This window comes from Sebastes fasciatus, chromosome 15 (genome assembly GCF_043250625.1).
Source record: "Sebastes fasciatus isolate fSebFas1 chromosome 15, fSebFas1.pri, whole genome shotgun sequence".
Taxonomy (NCBI): domain Eukaryota; kingdom Metazoa; phylum Chordata; class Actinopteri; order Perciformes; family Sebastidae; genus Sebastes; species Sebastes fasciatus.
The window spans coordinates 17,062,000-17,084,606 of record NC_133809.1 but is presented as its reverse complement, the minus strand read 5'-3'; the positions used below and the strand labels follow the sequence as shown (position 1 = coordinate 17,084,606).

Here is a 22,607-nt window from a genome sequence, read left to right as displayed (position 1 = left end):
CTTCAATAAAAAATAATAATAACACAAACAAACCGGAAGTAGTAGTTACCCAGAGCAACCACTACACTAGGCTCCGCAGCGCAGCGCCGTTCCTGGTGGGCTCTGTAGCTCTGTAGCTCCACAGACGAAGCTAACGTTAGCTAGCTAGCAAGCTGTCAAGCAGTGTAGTGGAGAGAGGCTGGGACCAGACAGCTTCCACCACACACAACGAATCTGTGAGAACATACTTTAGATCTTCAAGCTGAGAGAATGTAAAGCATCACGGAACCTCCGCACTTCACACCGTTTCTATGCACTGAGAGTCTTTGAGTGACGACTGCTCGTTGCTAAGCTACAAGGCTAGCTGGCTTTAGCTCAAACCCCCTAGTTTCGTCGGTGTAGCCTCTCTGGTGTGAACCCTTCTCACTGTCGTAGCTTCCGTTGCTGTCAACTACCATTTTGGGATATTTTGGTAAGTCATAAAACATTTACTCTTAAACCAGCAACTGTTGAGGAATTAGCTTGAAGTGTTAGCATTAAAGCTAGCGATAATACGTTAGCAAGGCCGAGCTCTCTCTTTAGCCTTCAACATAACGTTAGCAAACCCATAGAGGCCTGTCAAAGTTATAGCTGTGAGGGACAAGGGTCAAGGCCCACAGCTAGGCAGGAATGTTTGTTTATTTGGGTTGTGATCTGGGACTTGCTACAGAGCTAACTTTTTAATCTAACAGCTAAAAAATACAATATGTATATTTATGAGATTACAGTTTTGCCAGATTACTGCACAAAGTGTCCGTCAGATAATTCATGGTTGTTGTTGTTTTTTTGTTATTTTTTACATTTATCCTTTGATATTGCAATATATTGTTATTAATTGTTTTTTATTTGTTTGTTTGTTTGACACAACAAACATTAATTACTTCTTTATTGTTTCTTCCATCGTGTTCTTTTTAAATATTTATATAATGTAATTTGCTTAATGAATTGTATATATATGTTTTTGTTTTTATTTTGTTCTTTTTTTAATTTTTATTTATTATTGAATTGACGCTTTGGCAATATTGTTCACCTGACAGTCATGCCAATAAAGCAAATTGAATTGATAGATAGATTCAAGATTCAAGCCCTTTATTGTCATTGTGTAGTACAACGAAATTTGATTGTGACAATCCCATAGGTGCTAATGAAAAGATAATACAATTAAAAATACAATATGTATATTGATGAGATGACAGTTTTGCCAGATCACAGTTTTGCCAGATTATTGCACAAAGTGTCCGTCAGATAATTCATGGTTGTTGTTGTTTTTTTGTTATTTTTTACATTTATCCTTTGATATTGCAATATATTGTTATTAATTGTTTTTTATTTGTTTGTTTGTTTGACACAACAAACATTAATTACTTCTTTATTGTTTCTTCCATTGTGTTCTTTTTAAATATTTATATAATGTAATTTGCTTAATGAATTGTATATATATGTATATATATGTTTTTGTTTTTATTTTGTTCTTTTTTTAATTTTTATTTATTATTGAATTGACGCTTTGGCAATATTGTTCACCTGACAGTCATGCCAATAAAGCAAATTGAATTGATAGATAGATTCAAGATTCAAGCCCTTTATTGTCATTGTGTAGTACAACGAAATTTGATTGTGACAATCCCATAGGTGCTAATGAAAAGATAATACAATTAAAAATACAATATGTATATTGATGAGATGACAGTTTTGCCAGATTATTGCACTAAGTGTCCGTCAGATAATTATATAATTATTGCACAGCATCAGATAATTATTGCACACAGTGATCAGCATATGTTATTGCACATATCTGTAACAGTAGATTTACAGTATTTACAAACATTAAGGCATTGTAATCTAAACTCAATACTTCTAACAAACAATTGCACAATTGGATAGGAAAGATAACTTAAATTATAAAAAAAATAAATGAACTACAACATGAACTGAGCAGGTTCTTGTTGTGAATTAGCTCATCACAACGTTAGCATTCATGTTAGGTTTGTCAGATTATTCTGACATTGTTTTTGTGGTAGTTATTAAGTAACTGATCAGTCAGGTTAGCTGGTGTTAGCTCTACAGGCATGTAACTATAGCTTGTTACTAATATTACCTCGAGTATGATCAGAATCAGAATCATGTTTATTGCCAGGTGTAAGAGGTATAAACAAGGAATTTGCTTTGGTTTTGTTGGTGCAAGTAAACAGTATAATAACAAAAGGTTACATAAAAACGTTAGAATAAAAAAATTGAATTTCTACCAATATACAATATACAAAATAAGCTATAAACAAAAATAAACATGATATATATGGTGAAGTGTTATGCATTGCGAAGGTCAGATAAATAGCTGCCCAGCGGTGTAACAAAATACAATTAAATAACTTACATTATATTACACTACATTACATTTAATGTCACACTTGATCAGGCAATGGTTTAAGGGCGTTTCAATCTGATCCACACCAGCAGTGTTCCTAATATGTAGTTAAAATGTGCACACAGGTCTACTATTTTTAGATTAGAGAGCAGGGGGCCTCAACTCAGATCCAATATGCTAATCTTTTGCCACAAATGGATGGAATACATGCTGTTTGTTTCAACCCCCATTCATACTGAACATTGTGTCCCTCCGTTTAGCGCTAGATGTACAGTATGTATATGTTTTGGAAAATGTATTCAGATTTTTTTCCTGTATAAATATACCTTTGCATAAGGGCTGCGTATTGGCAAGATTGACAGGGGTTACGATTCAATTTATCGCGATATATTACGATACTGTAAGCAAGGCGATATATTGCAATTTCTAAAATCTAATTTTAGGAATACTGTAGTATAAAGAACACACCACCATATGCATTCAAATTTGAGTCACTTTGTACTTTTTTTATGCAATCAAAACAGTGGAATCTGCTTTTATCACACTCCCTCTAACATACAGTATCATATTACTACCTTGACAGGGCACATACACTGAGAGGGTGCATATCTTGCAAATTAAATAAAGTATTAACTGAGTTCATCTTTGCATGTAAACTATTAGTTAAAATTCGATGCAGTGTTTTTGAGAATCAATACAGTATCACAAAACATAATATCGCGATACTCGATATTTTCAATATTTTCTCTGCCATCGGCGTGTGAAAGTGTGTGTGAATGCTGACATGTAGTATAAAGCTCTTTGAGTGGTCGGAAGACTAGAAAAGCGCTATATAAATGCAATTCCATTTACCATTCTTACACCACTACTTTGAACTTAGAAACTGAATATTGCCACAAAGTCTTTAAATTATTGGCTACATTAGAAAATACTACATTTCTGCCATATCTTGTAAATTGATGTATTTCTTTTAATTTGTGTTACAGGTCTGAAGAGGGACACAATGGGTGCATTTCTGGACAAACCAAAGATGGAAAAATACAATTCCCGTGGTGAGGGCAACGACCTGAGGTATGGGCTGAGTAGCATGCAGGGCTGGCGGGTAGAGATGGAAGATGCACACACAGCAGTAATTGGTCTGCCTCATGGTCTCGACCCCTGGTCTTTCTTTGCTGTTTATGATGGGCATGCTGGCTCTCAGGTGGCCAAGTACTGCTGTGAGCACCTGTTGGAGCACATCACCAGCAACTCAGACTTCCAGAGTGCTCTGCAGGAGGACCCCTCTGTGGAAAGCGTGAAGACTGGGATCCGCACAGGATTCCTGCAGATTGATGAACACATGCGAACCATCTCCGAGAAGAAGCATGGTGTGGACCGAAGTGGTTCCACCGCTGTGGGCGTGATGATAGCTCCGAAACATACCTACTTTATCAACTGTGGCGACTCACGGGGAATCCTCAGCCGGGGCGGAGCTGTGCACTTCTTCACACAGGATCACAAACCCAGCAATCCTTTGGAGAAGGAAAGGATCCAGAATGCCGGTGGCTCAGTCATGATCCAGCGAGTTAACGGGTCCCTAGCTGTGTCTCGGGCTTTGGGAGACTTCGACTACAAGTGTGTGCATGGAAAAGGCCCGACAGAGCAGCTTGTGTCTCCTGAGCCCGAAGTTTATGCAATAGAGAGATGCGAGGGGGAAGATGAATTCATTATACTAGCTTGTGATGGCATCTGGGATGTCATGGCAAATGAGGAACTGTGTGACTTTGTCAGGTCAAGGCTAGAGGTGACAGATGATCTTGAAAGAGTCAGCAATGAAATTGTTGACACCTGCTTGTACAAGGTATGGCATGTCCACAAAACCGACATTGACATTTTGTTACACACTTGTCTGTTTTGGTGTCATCGTTGATTTACATGACCTCTGTGTTTGGTCTTTATTTTTCCACAGGGAAGCCGGGACAATATGAGTGTTGTGTTAATCTGCTTTCCTGGGGCACCGAAGGTATCTCCAGAAGCAGTGAAACGGGAGGCTGAACTGGATAAATATCTGGAGGGCAGAGTAGAAGGTAGGAGAGAGAAATTATATTTGGGGTTAGTAGACCATATTAGAACATGAGATATTGACATAATAATCCATTTTCCTGAGTGTAATTCCCATGTTTTGTTTTTACATTTTAAATAATATTAGCCTTATTAACATCTAGGCTGATGGGAAAATATAAAGTTAGCAAATGTTTGTATGCCATGTGTAGAGTCAGAGAAACATCCAAAAACCTGTCTGGAAGTTTGAAAAATTGAAACACCAATTTAATGACTTCACATTCAGTCTCTACAGTGAGACAGCCACTGGCATAGCAGTTTTTTCATTTAAAATGCTTTAAGCTAAAGGCCAATTCTATTGGGAAAAATATTACCTGACATTCACTGTAAGTGTCATGTGAGAAGAAGCTAGGAACTGTTGAACACTTGCTCATTTTACTTTTCAATTACATTTTAGCAAAGAACTTAAGTCTACTATTTACAATAACAATCCACAGTCAATTACATGTTAATGCCATTTTTATAGTGTTTTTGAAAGAATGAGAGACATAGTTTCAAACTGCAGGCCATTTCATCTGGGAATTAAACTTGACACACTTTCAATGTTAACTTGACAACCAGGAAAACGTGTTTGTCTATAAACCCTCCTGGTTAATATTTTCTACTCTAGGTACAGTAGTTGGTCATAGCTCTCAAAAATCATTACCACTCCCTTTCAGTGTTATATTACTAAACTTTTATACCTTCTATCAGGAGGTAAAGTCAAGTGAAGGTAATTTATTTTCATATAGGCCACAAGCACAAATCACAAATTTACATTACAATCATTACAATCTACACAGCATACGAGATCCTCTATCCCGAAAGCCGTTTCTAACAACTGCAATGTTAAAAAATGCAGTGGGAGAATACGGAACCTCAACATTTTTCGCATGACAACTATGCACACCGGGTCTGGTGCGAATTATCCTTGTTGCCGTGTTCCATTTTCGTCACAAAAAACCCCCAAATCCCTTATTTTATAAGGTGCCCGTGTCCACTCCACACAGCAAAAACCTATCCAGACATGGCTAAGGGACTAACGGTAAATACACAATACATAAACTGACATTAATGACCAACATATAACGTTAACAAATGCATATCTGCTACATTACCACCTTCATCATATCCAGGCTGCTGGGCGATCTCGAGCCATATATTGTGCTTTATTCGGTGGTTTGGATGGATTGCAGAGTGGATTTTTTTAAAAAGTTGAAGCATTTTTTCAAATAAAATAAGACTAGCTCATTTAATCCAATGAATCACTTTATTCAGAGAATTTTATTCGAGGATTTTTTAGGGGGATGTTGTCACAAAATATGATGACAGATGTTCGAAGCCTCATTCAAAAACCTCATGAGAAGCTTTGAATATAAAAAAATTACATTTGGTACAACCCTAATTGAAATACAGCGTTGCTTTGAGCAGGGGAGTGGAGGGAACAAACAGATCCGCTGTGTTTCTTGTACAATATTGGGTGTTGAGAAACCAAATTGATAAGACGTTCCACCAATTTGTCAGCAAGCTACCTTGAGCTGTACCTGGAGGTGTGACATCACTTGGAGTAAAGGATTTCGTTGGTCATATATTTCCGCAGGCGGAAATCCGCTGAAATAAAGATCTATCTGAATATTTTTTCCCACGCAGGAAAAAGACATGCAAAAGTGTAGATGTTGTGTATACAGAGAAATATAATATTTAAAATAATACATTAAAGGTATAGCACTAACTTTTTGTTAGTGTACATGCATTTTACAGGATTGCTATCTCACTGTCTCTCTCTATTACATCAGTGAAGGAGAGTGTTATTAAAAAAAATAACAGGATTAAAAGAGCAATATACATAATAATAAAGGTCTCACTTACTTATTATGAAAACCCGACCCTGCCTGTAACTTCTATGCTTCAATATAAACATGATAGTACTGACCTGCAAGTCAATATTTCTCAGAAACACATTCTTGTACATTCTTGTGAAATGATCCAAATATGATTTGGTTTTCCAACAGAGATCATCAAAAAGCAGGGGGATGAAGGTGTCCCGGATTTGGTCCATGTTATGCGGACGTTAGCATCTGAGAGCATCCCTAACCTCCCTCCTGGAGGAGAGCTGGCAAGCAAGTGAGTGAGCGTTGTTCTTAGAATGACAATGACAAGTTTTTCTGTCCGACAGTGATTGTCAGTTTAATCATTTTAATGAAAGCTAACGTCTAATATTTTTATGCTTCCCTTCAGACGAAGTGTTATTGAAGCAGTGTACAACAAACTCAACCCCTACCGAAGTGATGACACAGTAAGTATTGTTTTTTAACTCACTGTAGGTGTGCTTGGCTTGGAGCATGCATGCTTTTTTGACGTGTGACCAGCAAATTTTAACAACATTTTATGCATGTCATTAGTATTCAACAAGATGGAACAAGGAAATAAGCTTGTTGCCAAGTCTAATTTACTCAAAATGCAGTCAGAAAAAAAAAATACTGACTGACTCTGCGATGACATAGTGACCTGTAGTAATACTACACTGTTTCTGTATGGCTGACACTTGCAGAAAATCGTCAGATTGTTTCCCTTAAATTGTCGTAGTAAAACAAAACTTAATAACTTAATTTTGACTAAAGACCAAAATTGCATTGCAGGTCCTGTGCCAAAAAGGCTCAGTTTCATACCACCTGAGCTAATTTCACTAATTAGTGCTCTTTAAATCAAAGAGGGAAGAGCTAATAAGTAAAATTGTTTGGCATTTGTGTGGATGGAATAAAAACCTGCACTCTCTCATATACTGCTTTAAAAAAGGAACTTTGCTCATCATTCCTTTTATGTACAAACAGACCTCGAAGCTATTGCCCTTGGGCACTCAGATATCGTGCTTTTTAAGTTTTCATCAGATAAGCTCACTGGGTCAGCTACATCTGAATTGTGCACGTCATCTTGTCCTTGACAGTGAAAATTGGCACTTTGTTTCAGTGTTTCATGTTTGTATAGAGATGGACTTTTTAAATTACTTTCACACATTGAGTTATTTCAGAAATTAGTGTACCTTCAGAAAGCAGTCAGGCCCCTTGACTTCCTCCGTATTATGTGCTGCAGCCTGAATACATAATGGGCTAAAGTGACACAAAGCTTTACATGGAGAAAGTGAAATTAAGTTTTTTGAAATGCTTGCAAATGTATTGAAAGTGATTCATAGAAACCGTTTACAGTATTTGTTACTATATTCAACCTTTTGAGTGAGTAGTCATTTGAAACACCTTTGGCAGCATTTGCACTTTCAGTTCTTCTAGGACACATCTTTATCATCTTTGCACATCTTTATACAGGGCTACACAATTAATCATATATTAATCGCAACCACCATTTTGGCTTCCCACAATTAAATGAACATGATCGACATATTGATGTTTAAAGTGCGTGCTCCGCTCATAGAAACCCCGTTGGATGTCCAATCGAGCACTTCCTAAACAAACAGCCAGCTGCCAGTGGGCGAAAGAGATGTTTTAGCTTCACTTTTGGGGAGCTGTCATGCGCACCGTACAAGGGCAGGCTTTGAAAAACGTCTCTGAATGTTGCGGCTGCAGTCAAGAGAAGAAGAGTAATATACTCTATATTATCGTTTTGCGTATCATGAAAGTATGGTGTGATTAGTAAGCTAGCTTTCTAACTAACCAGCTGCTAAATGTGTAAAATTTGACAATTTAATGCTTCATCTACATGCTCTTGTCACAGCGTAGGAAAGCTCATCACAAGGCAACGAGTACTAGCCAATCACAGCACAGTCGACGCTGTGTCAGGCTTGTGTCATACGGACGTGGGCGTGGTTTCATCTAAAGTGGGTTGGAAAAACGATAGCTGCGGCCTGGCCACCTTTTCTTGTTCTGGAGCTAGTCTGATGTTGATTTTGCTGTAGGTGTAAGATAGGGGTGTAACACTACTGTTGCACAGTTTTTGAACGGTTAAAAATATGAAATCATGAAGCTAAAAGGTTAATGTAAATATAGACTCATTAAGGTGAAATAATGTAACATTTTCACCACAACCATACCAACATTTTATTCAGTTTTTGTTAAAGTTTTGTGAATCGTACCTAATTGTGAGGTGACAGTACTGTTACACCTCTAGTGCCACTTGTGGCTGAAGACTTCTTTGGTCTTTTCATTAGACCACAATCTCTTGTTGCCTTGTGGTGTCAGTCTTCACGTTCCCTCTCTTCAAACCACAGACATTATGTCATGCAGCCGTTTGTTGAGAAAATAAATAAATTCAAGTTCCTCTAGTGACATCTCTCATCATCCCTGTAACCTTTTTGTCCACGTGCCACTGTGGCTGGTGGATTCCAAAATCTACCAGCCACACAATAGATTACCATTGTTTTTTTTTGGCTGGTGAGTGAAGCAAATCCAACAGCTACTTGCATATTTTATCAGCATTTGGCTGGTATCTGGTGCTAATTTCCAACCCTGTCCCTCTCATCTGTTGCTCTGATTGAGTCGTTCCTGGTTGCTCGGTTTGGATGTATCCATCCAGCTCATTCTGTCTCTTCATTCATCAGACAACACCTTCACATTAATAGGTAGTGTTATGCTGCGTATAGATGTGAACCCTTATGAAGACAAGGATGTAGATCTGTGATAAGAAATCCTAATGGCCCATTATATAAACTCAGGTAGCACCACAAAATACAGAAAAGGTCAGGGAGATCTGTTATTAAGGCAGTGTAATTTATCACATTAAATTGAAGTAGTTAGTTAACTGGGTTTTTGTCATTCTGACAGAAATCAATATTGTATAAAAGCACACCATGTTACTAAAATCCTTATAAGAAAGGATGCCAGACATGAACACAATGACAGCATATAGTGGTAGGTGTCAATAGGTCAGCCCAGCCCAGTACTTTCTCTGTTTCTTTGTGTGTATTCTGCGACTAACCTTGGAGATTCTGCGGAAGGTATTATGCATTACCTCTGTGAGGGTAACGGCAGTGCCTGCTCCAGAAATAATCAGACTATAGTATTATGTCCTTAAATTCAGATGGGCTGTTGTCCTTTTTTTTTCTGAGGGGAAGAATTCTAATTTGAGCAATTTTATTGTCACCTCTGTGGCGTTGTTCTGCTTTTTAACAAAACTCTCTAAACATCTCCATCAAGCAATTACATGTTTGGCAGTTTTGTTTGTTTGTATTAAGGGAAAACATTAGTCAGAAGGCCTTATTAATAATGTTGGCTTTCCATAAAAATTACAGCGCTATAAGAGACTAAATAATAATAATAAGAAAAAAACATTTTTAACCAGGTAAAAATATTAGGTACAATAATACACAAACAATACATTTTATCCATAAAGAAATGTATAAATAAAATGTGTTACCCAGGCAAGAAAAAAATCAACTTAAGTAGGACTTATACTGCTCTATCTTTGTACTAGTATTTTGGTACATATGATTACAATTAGATTTTCTTGTAAACCGAACTGAATAGTTTACTCTACATTACTACATTTTCAAAGGTAAATAGTAAGTACAATAACCAAATGAAAATGTAAAATAGTCTGAATTGAGCATTCAGGTGTTTTTTTTTGGCACATGGAGCTTGTTACAATTCTATTTTGTTTTATTCAACTGTTGCTTGAATTTGTTTTATAACCTATTATGTGTAGACCTTTACTGAAAGTGTAAAGGTTGATGTTGGGGGTCTGCCAATACCAAGGCCCACTTATATTTATGTGAATGACACAGCTGCCCAGTGTACACTCAAACTACAACCTGAAAATGAGATAATATAGAACTTCGAAAGAACATTTTGTGCCAAAACTGCTCCGTATGCAAAGTAAATGTTTACATAGCAACAGCTAGTTGATCAAATATACATACGTCTGACACATTCAAATAAAAGGTGTAGCCTACTAAAGTTAAAACTAAATTATTTTCTTGAGCTACTTGCTCCAAATACTAGATTTTTTTAGCCAATTCAGATTTTTTTTAAAGTCTGACCTGCCGATTACGATTTTCTTTCTAATAACTATAATTGACAGCAAGGCTCCAGACTAACTTTTTTTCTACCATCGTCCCGGAAACGTACAGAAAAATTATTTCAGCCGTCACAAAGTCAGTGTAAACCGTCAAAAACTGTAAATGTTATCCTTTTACTTTATTATCATCTATTGTGATTAGTTGCATAAAAACACACATTTCAAATGATTAGGAAATAAGTAATTGTATTTTTATTTAAGTACTTGCTTTGATTAAAAAAAAAAAAATTATAGCATTAGTAGTTTTAATTATGTATTATAAGGTGCTTAGAGCTAGTGTTAGGAAGTTAAATGGGTAAAAAATAATGTTTTTTTTTATTACATAGTAGAGCTTGAATGCTTCATAGTGTAACTCAATGTTAGACGTTATGCTCTGTGCTGTCGGCAGACGAGCCAGGCACTGTGATTACTCCGAGCAGCATCATAGGAATGAATTACAATATAATAAGTGTCTGATTAAATTAGTTATTCCAAATGTTTTTAGGGTCGTTCCTCCGCAGCTTATTTTGGACTTGCAGTCATGACAAATTGCAGCTTTATGTCTTCTTCACTCAAGCTAAAGAACTTCCACACTGACAATCGGCAGCCGGTAGATCGGTGCATTTCTACCAAATACTGGTTCAAAAAGATTACATTGACTTACACTATATACTTACACTAGAGAAGATGTTACAACTACAAAAACACTCAACTTCTTCCCTCTCATATTCATCAGTGTTGAGGCTTAGCAAATTTGTGTAATTTGCCATATTTTGTCAAAAGTCGGAGTCACTTTTACCAGTGTACCCAAATCATTTTTTACATTCCTTACACTCTAATTTCCACTCACATATACGACAAAATGTTGGCACTGTAGAGCCCAGCTGTCGTAAAGGAGAGCAGAGACCGTAAAATGATGGGCATTTGATGAGGTGTATTTTAGCTGGTACTGATCCAGTCTAATATGCCCTGACACTGATCCTCAGGATTGACCTTAAAACATGATTTTCAGTGATGAATCCAGCAGGTAGTGCTAAATAAACATGGCAGTTACAGCAGTTATGAGAATAATGTCATTCATTGTGAGTATATGCTTTAAATGTTACCATGTAGTTACTGCACTAATCTATTTTCACATCTACTGTTCCAACCCAAAGGATGATTGTTGCCAAATTTATGCCTGAACTTGTAGTGAAAGGTCATTAGGTTTCTGTTAAGTAATCAAGTCTGAACAAGTTGATACATTAACTTGCTATTCATTATCAAACTTGTTTTCAAGTTGTTGTTTTTTTTCGTCGTAGCCACTACCTGTGGCAAATTACACATCTTTTCTCAGCAAGAGTTTCCCAACATTGCTACTTCCTTACAAAACTAAAACAATCTGAAACCTGAAATAGAGGAGGCCTTAAATAGATTAGGAACATTATGTGAAGTCTGAAGTAGCATACAAGTCTGCTCTATCATTTGGTTGGTATCCCATGTTACACATGTATTTTATAGCCTTCTATAACTTGCACTTTGGTTATGAAGTGTAACATATAGTTTGCATGTGTCTTGGGGTCTGCTTTTTTGAATACATCATATCCTGAGCTAAATGAATCACATCTGGGCATAGAGTATATGCACATGTAAATATATCCCAGCTGCGTTTTACGTGACCGTTCACCTTTTCTAGTTAGATGGATTCATTTGAGTGATCCTAATACCAATTATTGTGTCATATTTGAAAATAGTTTAGGGTAGGGATGCTCCGATCCGACTTTTTCAGTCAGGTAGCAATACCTGGGCTTTGGATGTCGGCCGATACTGAGTACCGATCTGATTTAGTCAATCAGCTGTATGCTTCACTGTGTGGAAGTGACTGGGATCATTCTTTTATGTGTATCAGACTTGAATTCAATATTGCTCTCCTAGCCGTGTAAAGCAAAATGTAACAAATAAATACATATATATAAATTTAGTGAATTGTTATTTATTATTAAAATAATAAATTGTACACAAACAACTTGGTAAAAAAAACTTCAAAATTAACAGGAACTACAATTCAACTGTTAACATTTTTAATGCAGCAACAAATTGGTCAAAACATTAACAAGAATTAAAATTCCAGTATATAGTATATAAACATAGAAAATTGGCAATATTTATGTGTGCCGTTGCCATGGCAACCATTGTAGCCGGCTGACTTCTAAGCCGACTTGCGGCAAGTTGTGGACTCACTGAGGTGAAGTTTTTGCAGTGACGACGACGACGACTAAACGAGCAGTGGAGTAGTAACGTTACAAGGCACATAGAAAATGTAAATGAGTCAAATTGAACAACTTAGTGCTTCATTCACACGCTCTCGTCACAGCGGAGGAAAGCATATTGCTATCGCCTGATGAGTGACAACTTTGTTCGGCTCGTTTTCTGTAAGCAGTGTTGCGTTGTAGCACCATGGAATTGGCAAGACAGCTAGTGGACAGCTAGTTAGCTGGTTAGCTCTTGGGCTGGTTCCGCAAGGCTTTGGTGCTGCACTGATTTCGGAAAATGAGCCCAACAGTGGGCTGGTGGCCAGCGGCAATGCCAGGTCTAAAACGGACCCGCCACCTGAGAACAAGCTAATTAGCTAGCCAGCTATCACCATTTCCTTTTGTACTAGTCAAATTACCACGGCAAACTGTTCATTGACCCGTCTACTCCTATTGTATTTCAATAGGATATTGTATGTCAGCCCTATTGTCATCAATACCCCATCCAGCTATTTGAGTCAGTATCGGCCCAGTATTGGCCCGGTATCGGTGCATTCCTAATTTAGGACTTCCATATTCTCAGGATCATCAGTCTCCAGTATAGTTTATCAGTTAAACAAACATGAATATTACACTTAACCAAATGTTTATTGTGTGAATTATAATTTATTTGCAGTTTTAAACTGTTCCTCTTTTTTTCTTTTACCATTATTGTTAGACAGAACATTTTTATTCTTATGAGATTATATTTTACAGCTGCATTAAGCAGTAGCCTGGTCTAACATCTGTTAAAAAATATGTACCTCATTATAAACAACCTTTATTTCACAAATATACATTTAAGTTGACTCTTGACCAGTAGATCTGGATTGGTATACAGTATAAATGACTATTGTTACTTGTAGTTTGCTGTTTGGCTCAGAGAGTGTTAAAATAATTACTACACTTAACCTGAACTGTAAGGTTTTATTTGTTGAAGCTGGTTGAAAAAAAATAGACTGTACTAGTCACTTTTAATCATTTTACTGTATATTTGAAACAAACAACTTGTGCAAATTTTGTGTCCGAAGCTTCACACCCTACTTGTGTTTTACGTAAACAATGACACATGATAAAGTGGCCTTACACACACCCAATCAGCCAATGGATAATGAGTGTTTTCTGGGATTTTGGTATATAGTTATGTTGTATAATTAACAACTTCATTAAAACAGAATTCATAAAAAGGTACATTTGATCGAATGATGATATATTACTTAATCTCCGGATTATCTGTAAAAGTATTTACAATAACACCAAAGATGTTGGGGGAAATAATGGTGTTGATGCACAAGAATCTGGATCAGATCCAGGATGATTTTTAGTTTGTGTCATACATTGCTCTTGATAGAGGTCTCATGGATGTAGAGCCAGTCTGAAGGGTTTTTCCTTCCTCTCCTCTCTTATCAAGGACTCTGCGTCCACAGACGACATGTGGTAACACAACCTCCTACCACTAACACAGCATAGAGTTTACAAACCACCATCCTCTCAAGACCCACAGCAGCTCAGCTCAGCAGTCTGTCTCTCCGTCACTCTGAGCTTTTGGTTTCTAAGAAGGGAATTTCATGGGAGGAGGAGGAGGAGGAGGAGGAGGAGGAGGAGGAAGAAGAAGAAGAGGAGTTGCATGCACACAAACCTGGAATAGTGCAGCACCAGTCCACTCTGGAGTTCAGGATCCCCACCGTCTTGTCTCCCCCTTTATGTTCACCCACCTTAATACTCTCCTCTAAAGTAATCCATAACAAGTGAGTCCCCAAGGTTTTCTTTCTTTTTGTTAAATAATCAGCTTCTTAAGTAGTAAGATTTTTTTTTTGTTGCTGTAATTAATTTGATTCACATTTCCTTGTGTGTGTTTGTATATTTCTGTTTTTGTGAAGTGCAATTGTCCTGTACAAACAGCCTGTATTTAATGCAGCTTGATTTTAAGTTAAAAAATGAAAGAAATGAAAAAGAGAACCTTTTATGCACTATCTGCCTTTTCCTGCTCTTCTGGAATTGTAACAAATGTCTATTCAGTGAATATTACTGCTTGTCCTCCAGGCACAATGTCTCTGCGCTTTTACTTTACTTTACTTTTTTTTTGTTTTGTTTTTCAGTTAGTCTATGCTCCTTTAAGAAACGGGTAAATTGTATAGTTGACAGCACAGTAAGCTCTCTATATCAAACCATTTAAATCCTAATTATTATTTTTTTCCCTGCGCTTTTTTATTGTATTTTATTTTTGTACGTGGTTTTCTGTACATGCTCAAATAATAATGGCAAAGTGTTTCTCAGTCATTTTGGAAAAAATTATCTTTTTTTTTTTTTCATTTCTTCGAGGCATCTGATGGAGAGAAAAAAATGACCCCTGTTAACACGTTTGTCTGTGCGAATAGATACTTGCAAGCGTGCGTGGGTGCTTGTGTGTATGTATGTGCGCACGTGTGTCAGTGTAAAGGCAGATCTGTATGTGCAACTCTAATTTAAAATTTGCTACGGTGGTTCAGACTAGGCTGGAGTTTAAGGGAATCGCTCTCCCAGTGCTAACCCATTGTCTGCGCTTGTTTCAGCCAGTGTTCCATATCAACCCAACATAAGCTTTCACTACTTCTTATTCCAAAAAAGCTTTGGATAACAGAGTTTACATGCTGTTACGCTATTTGAACAACTTCAAGCTATATATCACAACTATACAGTAACCTGAGATGACACAAGTAGTTCAATTTACCCATGGTGTACAATGCATCGCAGCTAGTCTAGTCTAGTCCAGACTAGTTAACACATCTGTTGTGTCATATTTAAATATCAGTTTCTAAACATGCGTTGTTACCAGTGCCCACTGTGGGTGCCATATGATTTATAATCACTTGTTTCAGCTTTATGACAGCTTATGCCAAGTTTCTTTTTCATGAGATTCAGTTTTTTGTATGTGGTACAGATAGATTTTTAGCTTCTACCTTTAACATCTGCTAATTTGACTGATTTTGATGGACTATTTTAGAAAAAATCACCCATTACCAGTCTGCTGATAGGACAAACTGTTGACTCTAAAGCTTACGGCTTATTTTTATTCCTCACACTGTCTTTAATTCAAACCAAGAACAAATCTGCTAACTGCGATGAGTTCTCATGGTTGTATAGCACCTTTTTATTCCCAGCGGGTTTGCTCTGCCTAAAAAACCCTCCACCCCACGGCACCACAAGCCAGAGCACAATACAGTTTGCTGCTATAGTGTATGATCTGTGGGTTGATTTTTATTTTTTTTCAGTTCATTTCCCCCCTCCAAAAAGATGAATAGTCACTGACTAAATCTGTATTTAACACACACACCGTAGATATATTTCTTGAGGAGAAATGGTTTTATTTCAGATTTTTTTCTGTCATTTTTTTTTGTCTAAAATTGCATTGTTGGAAATTTATGTATGTATATATTTTTGACTTAAACTTTCAAGGAATAAATCATGTCGCTTGAATTAGTTTTTTTGCCATGGACAAAATGTGATTCTGGTTTGTCTTGGGATGGTTAGTGGAATATTTTTTGGCAAACAAATATTTCCCCTCTAATCACTTACGTGTCCCTCTGATCAACAAAGAGGGTTTGAGCTGTTTCATTTATATAATACATAATAATAATAATGTACTAAATTTGTAACTTCATTTATCACAATGACAATCCTAACTATTTCACCGCATTTTAGGTTTGTGGTGTTAGCAAATCTAAACATCTTTAACACAACACAGACTTTAATTAGCTGCTTTCTAATATGCTTTTGTGGCAAAAAAGGCCAAAGACACGCAAATTGTGAAGGTTAAAGGAGAACCGAGCTGTAACCCTGTAAAAGATGTTAAAAATGTTAAGCTATTAGAAAGTGATGTTAACTTTATTTTGAGATTTCCAGCTTTTTAAAGGTACCCTCTGGAGTTTTTGACCACTGGTGGCGCTGTAGAGAAACGTTTTGATGAGCTGGTCCTCGCTCTACTAGCGTGACACATGACTGCAGGGGGGCAGTGATGTGTATATCAACAGTTGGTGTCATGGCAACGAGGCATGAGAAACAAACTGGTGTAAAAAGTGCAGGTTTCAAAACAGAAAAAAATCCATTGAAACTCTTTTGTGATGTTTGAAATAGCACTGAGCATGTTTGTTAGGCCTTAAAGATGCGCACAATGCATTTTGGTAAGAAATGTTGAATGTAAACATAACTGTGTGTTTACAGTGGAAACTCCATATGGTACCTTTAAACAGCCAGTCACCTGAGAAATGACATGAATAATAGCAGTAGATTTCTTTGTGTGTGTGTTTGCATGAAAATGTGGTTTTACCTCCTCATAAAAAAGCAAAAATGCAACAAAAACAAACAGTAAAAATACAGATTAATTCACATCTTGTGGTTTAAAATTACAGTATTGTATTCCTACCACAATACTCACCAATACTACTGTGCTCACATCATGTAAAATGAAAACTCGACAAGTCAGTTAATTCAGTATGTTTGAGAAAAAACGTAATGCCTTTTATTTATGCTTTAGATGAGCAGTTTTATTTTGCGATGCATTGCTTGTATTTGTTAAGTGAGTGCACTAAACGTCTCTCTTATCAAACAGTTTTCAGCACCCGGCTGCTAATTGCAAACCTGGTAGGTGTTGATGACTCTTAAAGCAGCATTTCATGCAATTTTCTTCACGCTTTAAATAATTAATTCTTTGCATCTTGAGTCCATCGATCCCCCCCCCCCCCCCCGCCCCTGTACTGTCCTGCATTGCCCCTAGAGATTTATAAGTCAGGATGTGGCCCTTAAAATGATGTTGGTTAATTACCCATTTCCATAACACACCACAGAATGAAAAATGTAGAAACTAGCTTTCTAATAATATTAATTGCTGTAGCTGTTAAGAGATGACCTGGCTGTGATCTGTCACATCTGAGTAGTAGTTGTTTAAATTATGTATAATTTCCATTGTTAGTCCCCCATCCCCAACAAAAAACAAAGAACAAAAAAAAAAAGATCCCCAAGCATTTATTCTCCTTGTTTTCATTTTTTCATTAACTGAAATACCTCACAACATTTATAGGAAGTGTTTTTGTCTTGTGTTATGTAGATCCAAACTGTTCAGAAAGCAGTTCACGTGTGGAGACTTTAATGAAAGCCGTTTGTTTTTGTGCTTCTCCCCTAGAGGTTATGATTTTAACACTGATCTATATGAGTGGGATAAGCCTGTGCTCATGTACAGTATTTGACTGAATTGTGCTGATGTTAACAAAACAAGTATCAGTTTAAGTGACTACTGCAAATGACAACTTATTTTAGTAACTAGTAACACTATTGGCCTTGTCGTGAAAGCTGACCCCATCCCCCCCTCACTAGAACAAATGCTCACCTGTGTAATTTCACCAATTTGTCTACTCGTGCGACGCTCACTTAGCTCAAATCTAGAATTGTATTGAGAGTTCAGGGTTTTAGAAATGTGTGAGAAGTGACTAAATGACAAAAGTCATATGCACTGATCATCTGTATAATCAGCTTTTGTTTTCATAAAAATTGTTATTGTAGAAAAGATTGCAAAGCTATTTACAGAGTTACCTTTGGTTGCCTGGAATGCATCCTGTATATTCTTGTACGGAGGACTACCTGGCAGAAGAGATTTTAAATGCTCGCGCCCTCTTGTACATATTGATGTACCTCGGTTGTGGCGTTTACTGTGCGACCCTTAGCAGTTTATTTGTCCCCTCACAGGGCGACCTGAGCCTCACTTTGCTGACCTTTTTCAGCTCATAAATAAGCTCACCGATTTGCCTTACCCGATCTCATGTTGCCCCCCTAAAGTACTTGTTCAACAAAACACTATGAGGAGGAGTAATGCTGCTGACGTTACACTCTTTAGATTCAAATCTGTCCCCGTGTTAGGGTACTTAAGCTATCGACAAAGTGACTTTGTCCTGGTTGTTGTCACATGGTACAACTTTTCAACCATCGCTGGTTTGTACGCTTCTTCCCCCCCTCATCTTTACCTTATTGAATCTCGGTCTTTAAAGCTTATTTAATTTCTCACTGCAGATGATGTCATACTTTCAACTAATGCAAGTGTTTTAACATGGTAACCTCGTAAGCATTCAAAATGTGCATACATACATTCATGTCTGCTATATTTATGATTACATTCAAGAATAGCTTTAGAGTGCTGTAGATAAGTATTGTCAATGTTGATTCAAATGCTTCTCAGAGGCCTCTGTGAGTGATTTTACAAAGTTCAATAACTGTATATTTTGTATTATGTTCTAGCTCCAAAGGAATGGCAGAAAAAAAAAAAAAAAGAAAATGTTTAAAAAAGCTTTGTTCCCTGAACTAAATTGTACTATTTGTGTTGTCGATTGAACAAATTGCATTCCTTGCTTGTGAATTGATGCATTTCTCTCCCTGCTCCTTACATTTTCTCCCCCTTCTTTCCCTCCTTTCTTTCATTTTTTAGCCTTTTGAAGTTTGAATAAAATTTCTAGTTTGCAGAATGTATTACTAAATAAATGGGTTGTCATCTTGTACCTCTCATTTCATCACTTTTTATCTGTTTGGGCCTGTTGCACAAGTGAAACTTTCTTCGATTATAAAGAAAAAAAAACATAGTTTTTACAGGGAAAGCTACATTATATTACTAAAACGTGTGTCTACTGTAAAAGCCAGCGCTGAATGGAGGATATAAAATCCAAACATGCGTGTTAATATCAGTTGTAAAATATCATCTGTTGGAATTGGCTTTGCGCCATCCTGCCACTTGAACATGTATTACAGTAAGTTTAAGACTCATGTACAGACGTAGTTTGTAGATCTTCTGCATAGTGATACTAACTAATGACGCAGTATGCCATGCAGCACAGGCTTTTTTTTTGAGTCACATCTAGAAGGTAACCCAGGAGTTGGAGAAATTCTCGCGAGGTGGTTAAGGTTGGGCATTGATCTTGAATACTTAAGGTTCGGATAAGTCGTCGGGCAGCGAGTTTTTGCAGATTTCAGATCAGATTTCGCAATTACCTTCTAGACACGACTGCTTTCTTGTTGTCACACGACTCTAAACAGCTTGGATGTTATAATGTACAAGAGAGTGTATTATAAATTATTAACAGGCAGTCCTCATGTTAGCACCAATTTGTGTCTCATACTAAGCAGAGCCAAGAATAGGATATTCCAAAATATTAAATACCTGGCAAGTTCATTTAAAAATACTCACAGCTGTTCTGAAGGTATCCTCAGAATCCTACTCGTCTAACATCTGGATGAAGAAGTATTTCGTCCACTTCACGATAAAATATTTGCAACCCGTTTCTTAAATTGCATCTCTTTTTCCTAATCCAAAAATGGTTTCCGGAAATGACCAGCCCAGTCCCACAACGGTTTGTGAAATAGTCACACATTTTAATGAAGGGCCTATTGATTTGTGTACATAAACACAAATTTCCCATTTTTAAATACGTTGTTGAAAGTCGTGCTGAGTGTCACGAAAAAAAAAAAAAAAAAAAGATTAAATTTCGTGACTATTTCACGAACCGCCGTGAGACTGTTGCAACGACATACATGTATGTCCTTGTACAATTTGAACAACTAAAACGTATTACCATTTATATTGGTGTGTCTTTCCAATATTCTATATTTTATACATATAATGCATTCAAATTTGAGCAGTGAGCTACTGGTATCAGGAGATATAGTTGAGAAACAGGTTAAAAAAACATTTTTATTGTGCAGTGGTCAGAATATTTTCTCATCCAGATGTTAGAAGAGTCTTCAGAACAGCTGTTCTTAAATGAACTGTGTTTTTCCATCATCTCCAGGTAATTATATTTTGGAGGAATGTAATGGTAAAACATGAGAGGCACAAACAGGCATCCTCATGTTACACACTCAGTCTCAGTGCTTCAGTTTGTGGATGATAATTAACAAGCCCTCTCACCGGCTGCATGTTGTTGAGCTTCCCCTGAGCTTTCTAAAGCACAGTGGTGGTGTTGACTTGTCTGGGTATCACAGTCGTGTTTGTCTCGCTGCCTTTTTTTCTGTTGGCGTTGTGGTGCTGAGTGCATGTCAGGGGCTGGAGCTCAGAGGATGGGTCAGGGCGATCCACGGCCACTGGGATTAAGAACCGTGGGAGGGATTACTTCAAATGTCAACATAATGTCATGAGCTGTGTTAGAAGGTCAAACGTTCAAACGGTGCTCAGTGGCGAGCAGTTAATAGATCAGGTGCAATTTGGATTGTTGTGGCTCCTGTGATGAATAGACTGGCGTGCTGAAACGAGCTATTTATGGAGATGTGTTTGTGTATTCTTTACTGAAGCAAGGTTAGATGTATCATGCAGTCTGGAGTTTGTTTTGCTACTTCAGCTGCTGTGATTATATTTTACAGATTACTTTTTTTTGTCAATGAGTGGGTATCTGTTACTAGATGTGAAACAGAAACATCTCCCATGCTAGTGTAGATATCTCTTTTTACTCAATGTGTGACTGATCGATGCAAAAACAGCATCCGAATCAGGCAGCCAGCGAGCCAGAGGGGGGCAGTGTTAATAGCTGAGACTGCTCAGAAACACCAACCATAGCATTCACACTCAGACAAATAGTCCTCTGAAAGTTAATTGATGGAAACAGTCAGTGTCTGTTTATTAAGTAGATGTTGATGACAGCTTTTAGTTGCATTAAAAAAACACAGCATTTAACACTTTTAAGGTGAATATTGTGGCATGTTAGCTGTTAATGGTCATTGCGTTGTTGCACTTTTAGCGTCTTAGTATTAAATGTGTTCCCTCATTGGCTACTGTTGTATTAGATTTATATAAGCAGACACACGTCACCCACTAAATTCCAAAAAATCACAACTCTTATCTAAAACAAGCATCCCTCTTGGAGCTATTTGCATGTTAGAACCGCACAAAATGTGACTCATTAGATCCCGGGCCACCTGTGCACTCCTAATGAATCATGCTGCCCTGATATTCCCCCACATCAAAAAAAAAAACGGGCACGTCGGCCATCATCAAATGGAGCTGGCTCGTCATCTGCCTGCCATTGTTTAGCGCATGTCATGCTCTGCTTCTCATGGCGGAAAAACCCATTTGAGCCTGACTAATGCAGCCATGCAGACGCAGCAGTAGGAGGTGGGGGTGGTGGGGCACACCGCATACTCTGTGTGGATGGTCTCTGCTCTGAGGTCACTGAGCTCCACATTTGCTAATTTGGTTTGGAGTGCACTAGGAGCCAGATTTTTCAGGGTTGCTCTGTAAATAGGAGGGATGTTTATTTTTTTTTTTTGATTGAGTTAAGCACAGGAGAGCAAGGGAAAGAGATGTCTCGATTAAAATCCAACATTTGCTTCTTCTTCTTCTCCCCCACCCGCCATGCTCTCCTTCTCCATATCCTCTTTCTGTGAGTGTTCTCGTTGCCCGAGGTCAGTTTGTCACAGAGAACACAAGCTTTTCTCACTTGGTTGCAGCGATTCAATGATTGGTGTGTACAAACAAGCATATCAAGAAGGGATGACATGTCCCCACCTCCCCTCCACTATACCTCCCCCATCACGCCCTCCTCTCTCCTACAGACATGTCCTTCCTGCTCTCTCTCTCTCTCTCTCTCTGCTTCTGTCTCTCACTTATACGCTTGGTGGGAGTGAGCGTCCCCTTGCATGAGGTGTGTTACACAAGCTGCTGCCCTGGGAATCCCGGGCCAGCTCATTATCCTGCACCCCTGAGACACAGCTCACTGTAAATTAGGACATCAAACGATGCAGGCTTGTTAGAGAGCCACTCATTAGCATCAGCACCTTTCCTTGTTAGAGCCTGTATCAGCGTTCACCACCACCACCACGTTGTGTCTTGTCATTCCTCCACACTGACTGGAGGATTTAGGATT

At 37.7% G+C, this 22,607-nt stretch overlaps 1 protein-coding gene across 1 annotated transcript; it reads left to right on the top strand.

Moving 5' to 3' along the window:
- Nucleotides 1–51: 51 nt before the first annotated feature.
- Nucleotides 52–17,732, top strand: ppm1aa (protein phosphatase, Mg2+/Mn2+ dependent, 1Aa). The gene is made up of 6 exons (XM_074661762.1): nt 52–451; nt 3,370–4,223; nt 4,332–4,449; nt 6,475–6,586; nt 6,701–6,758; nt 14,147–17,732. Exons 2-6 carry the CDS (start codon nt 3,387–3,389, stop codon nt 14,174–14,176), a joined length of 1,155 nt encoding a protein of 384 aa, XP_074517863.1. The 5' UTR covers nt 52–451; nt 3,370–3,386; the 3' UTR covers nt 14,177–17,732.
- Nucleotides 17,733–22,607: the final 4,875 nt, after the last annotated feature.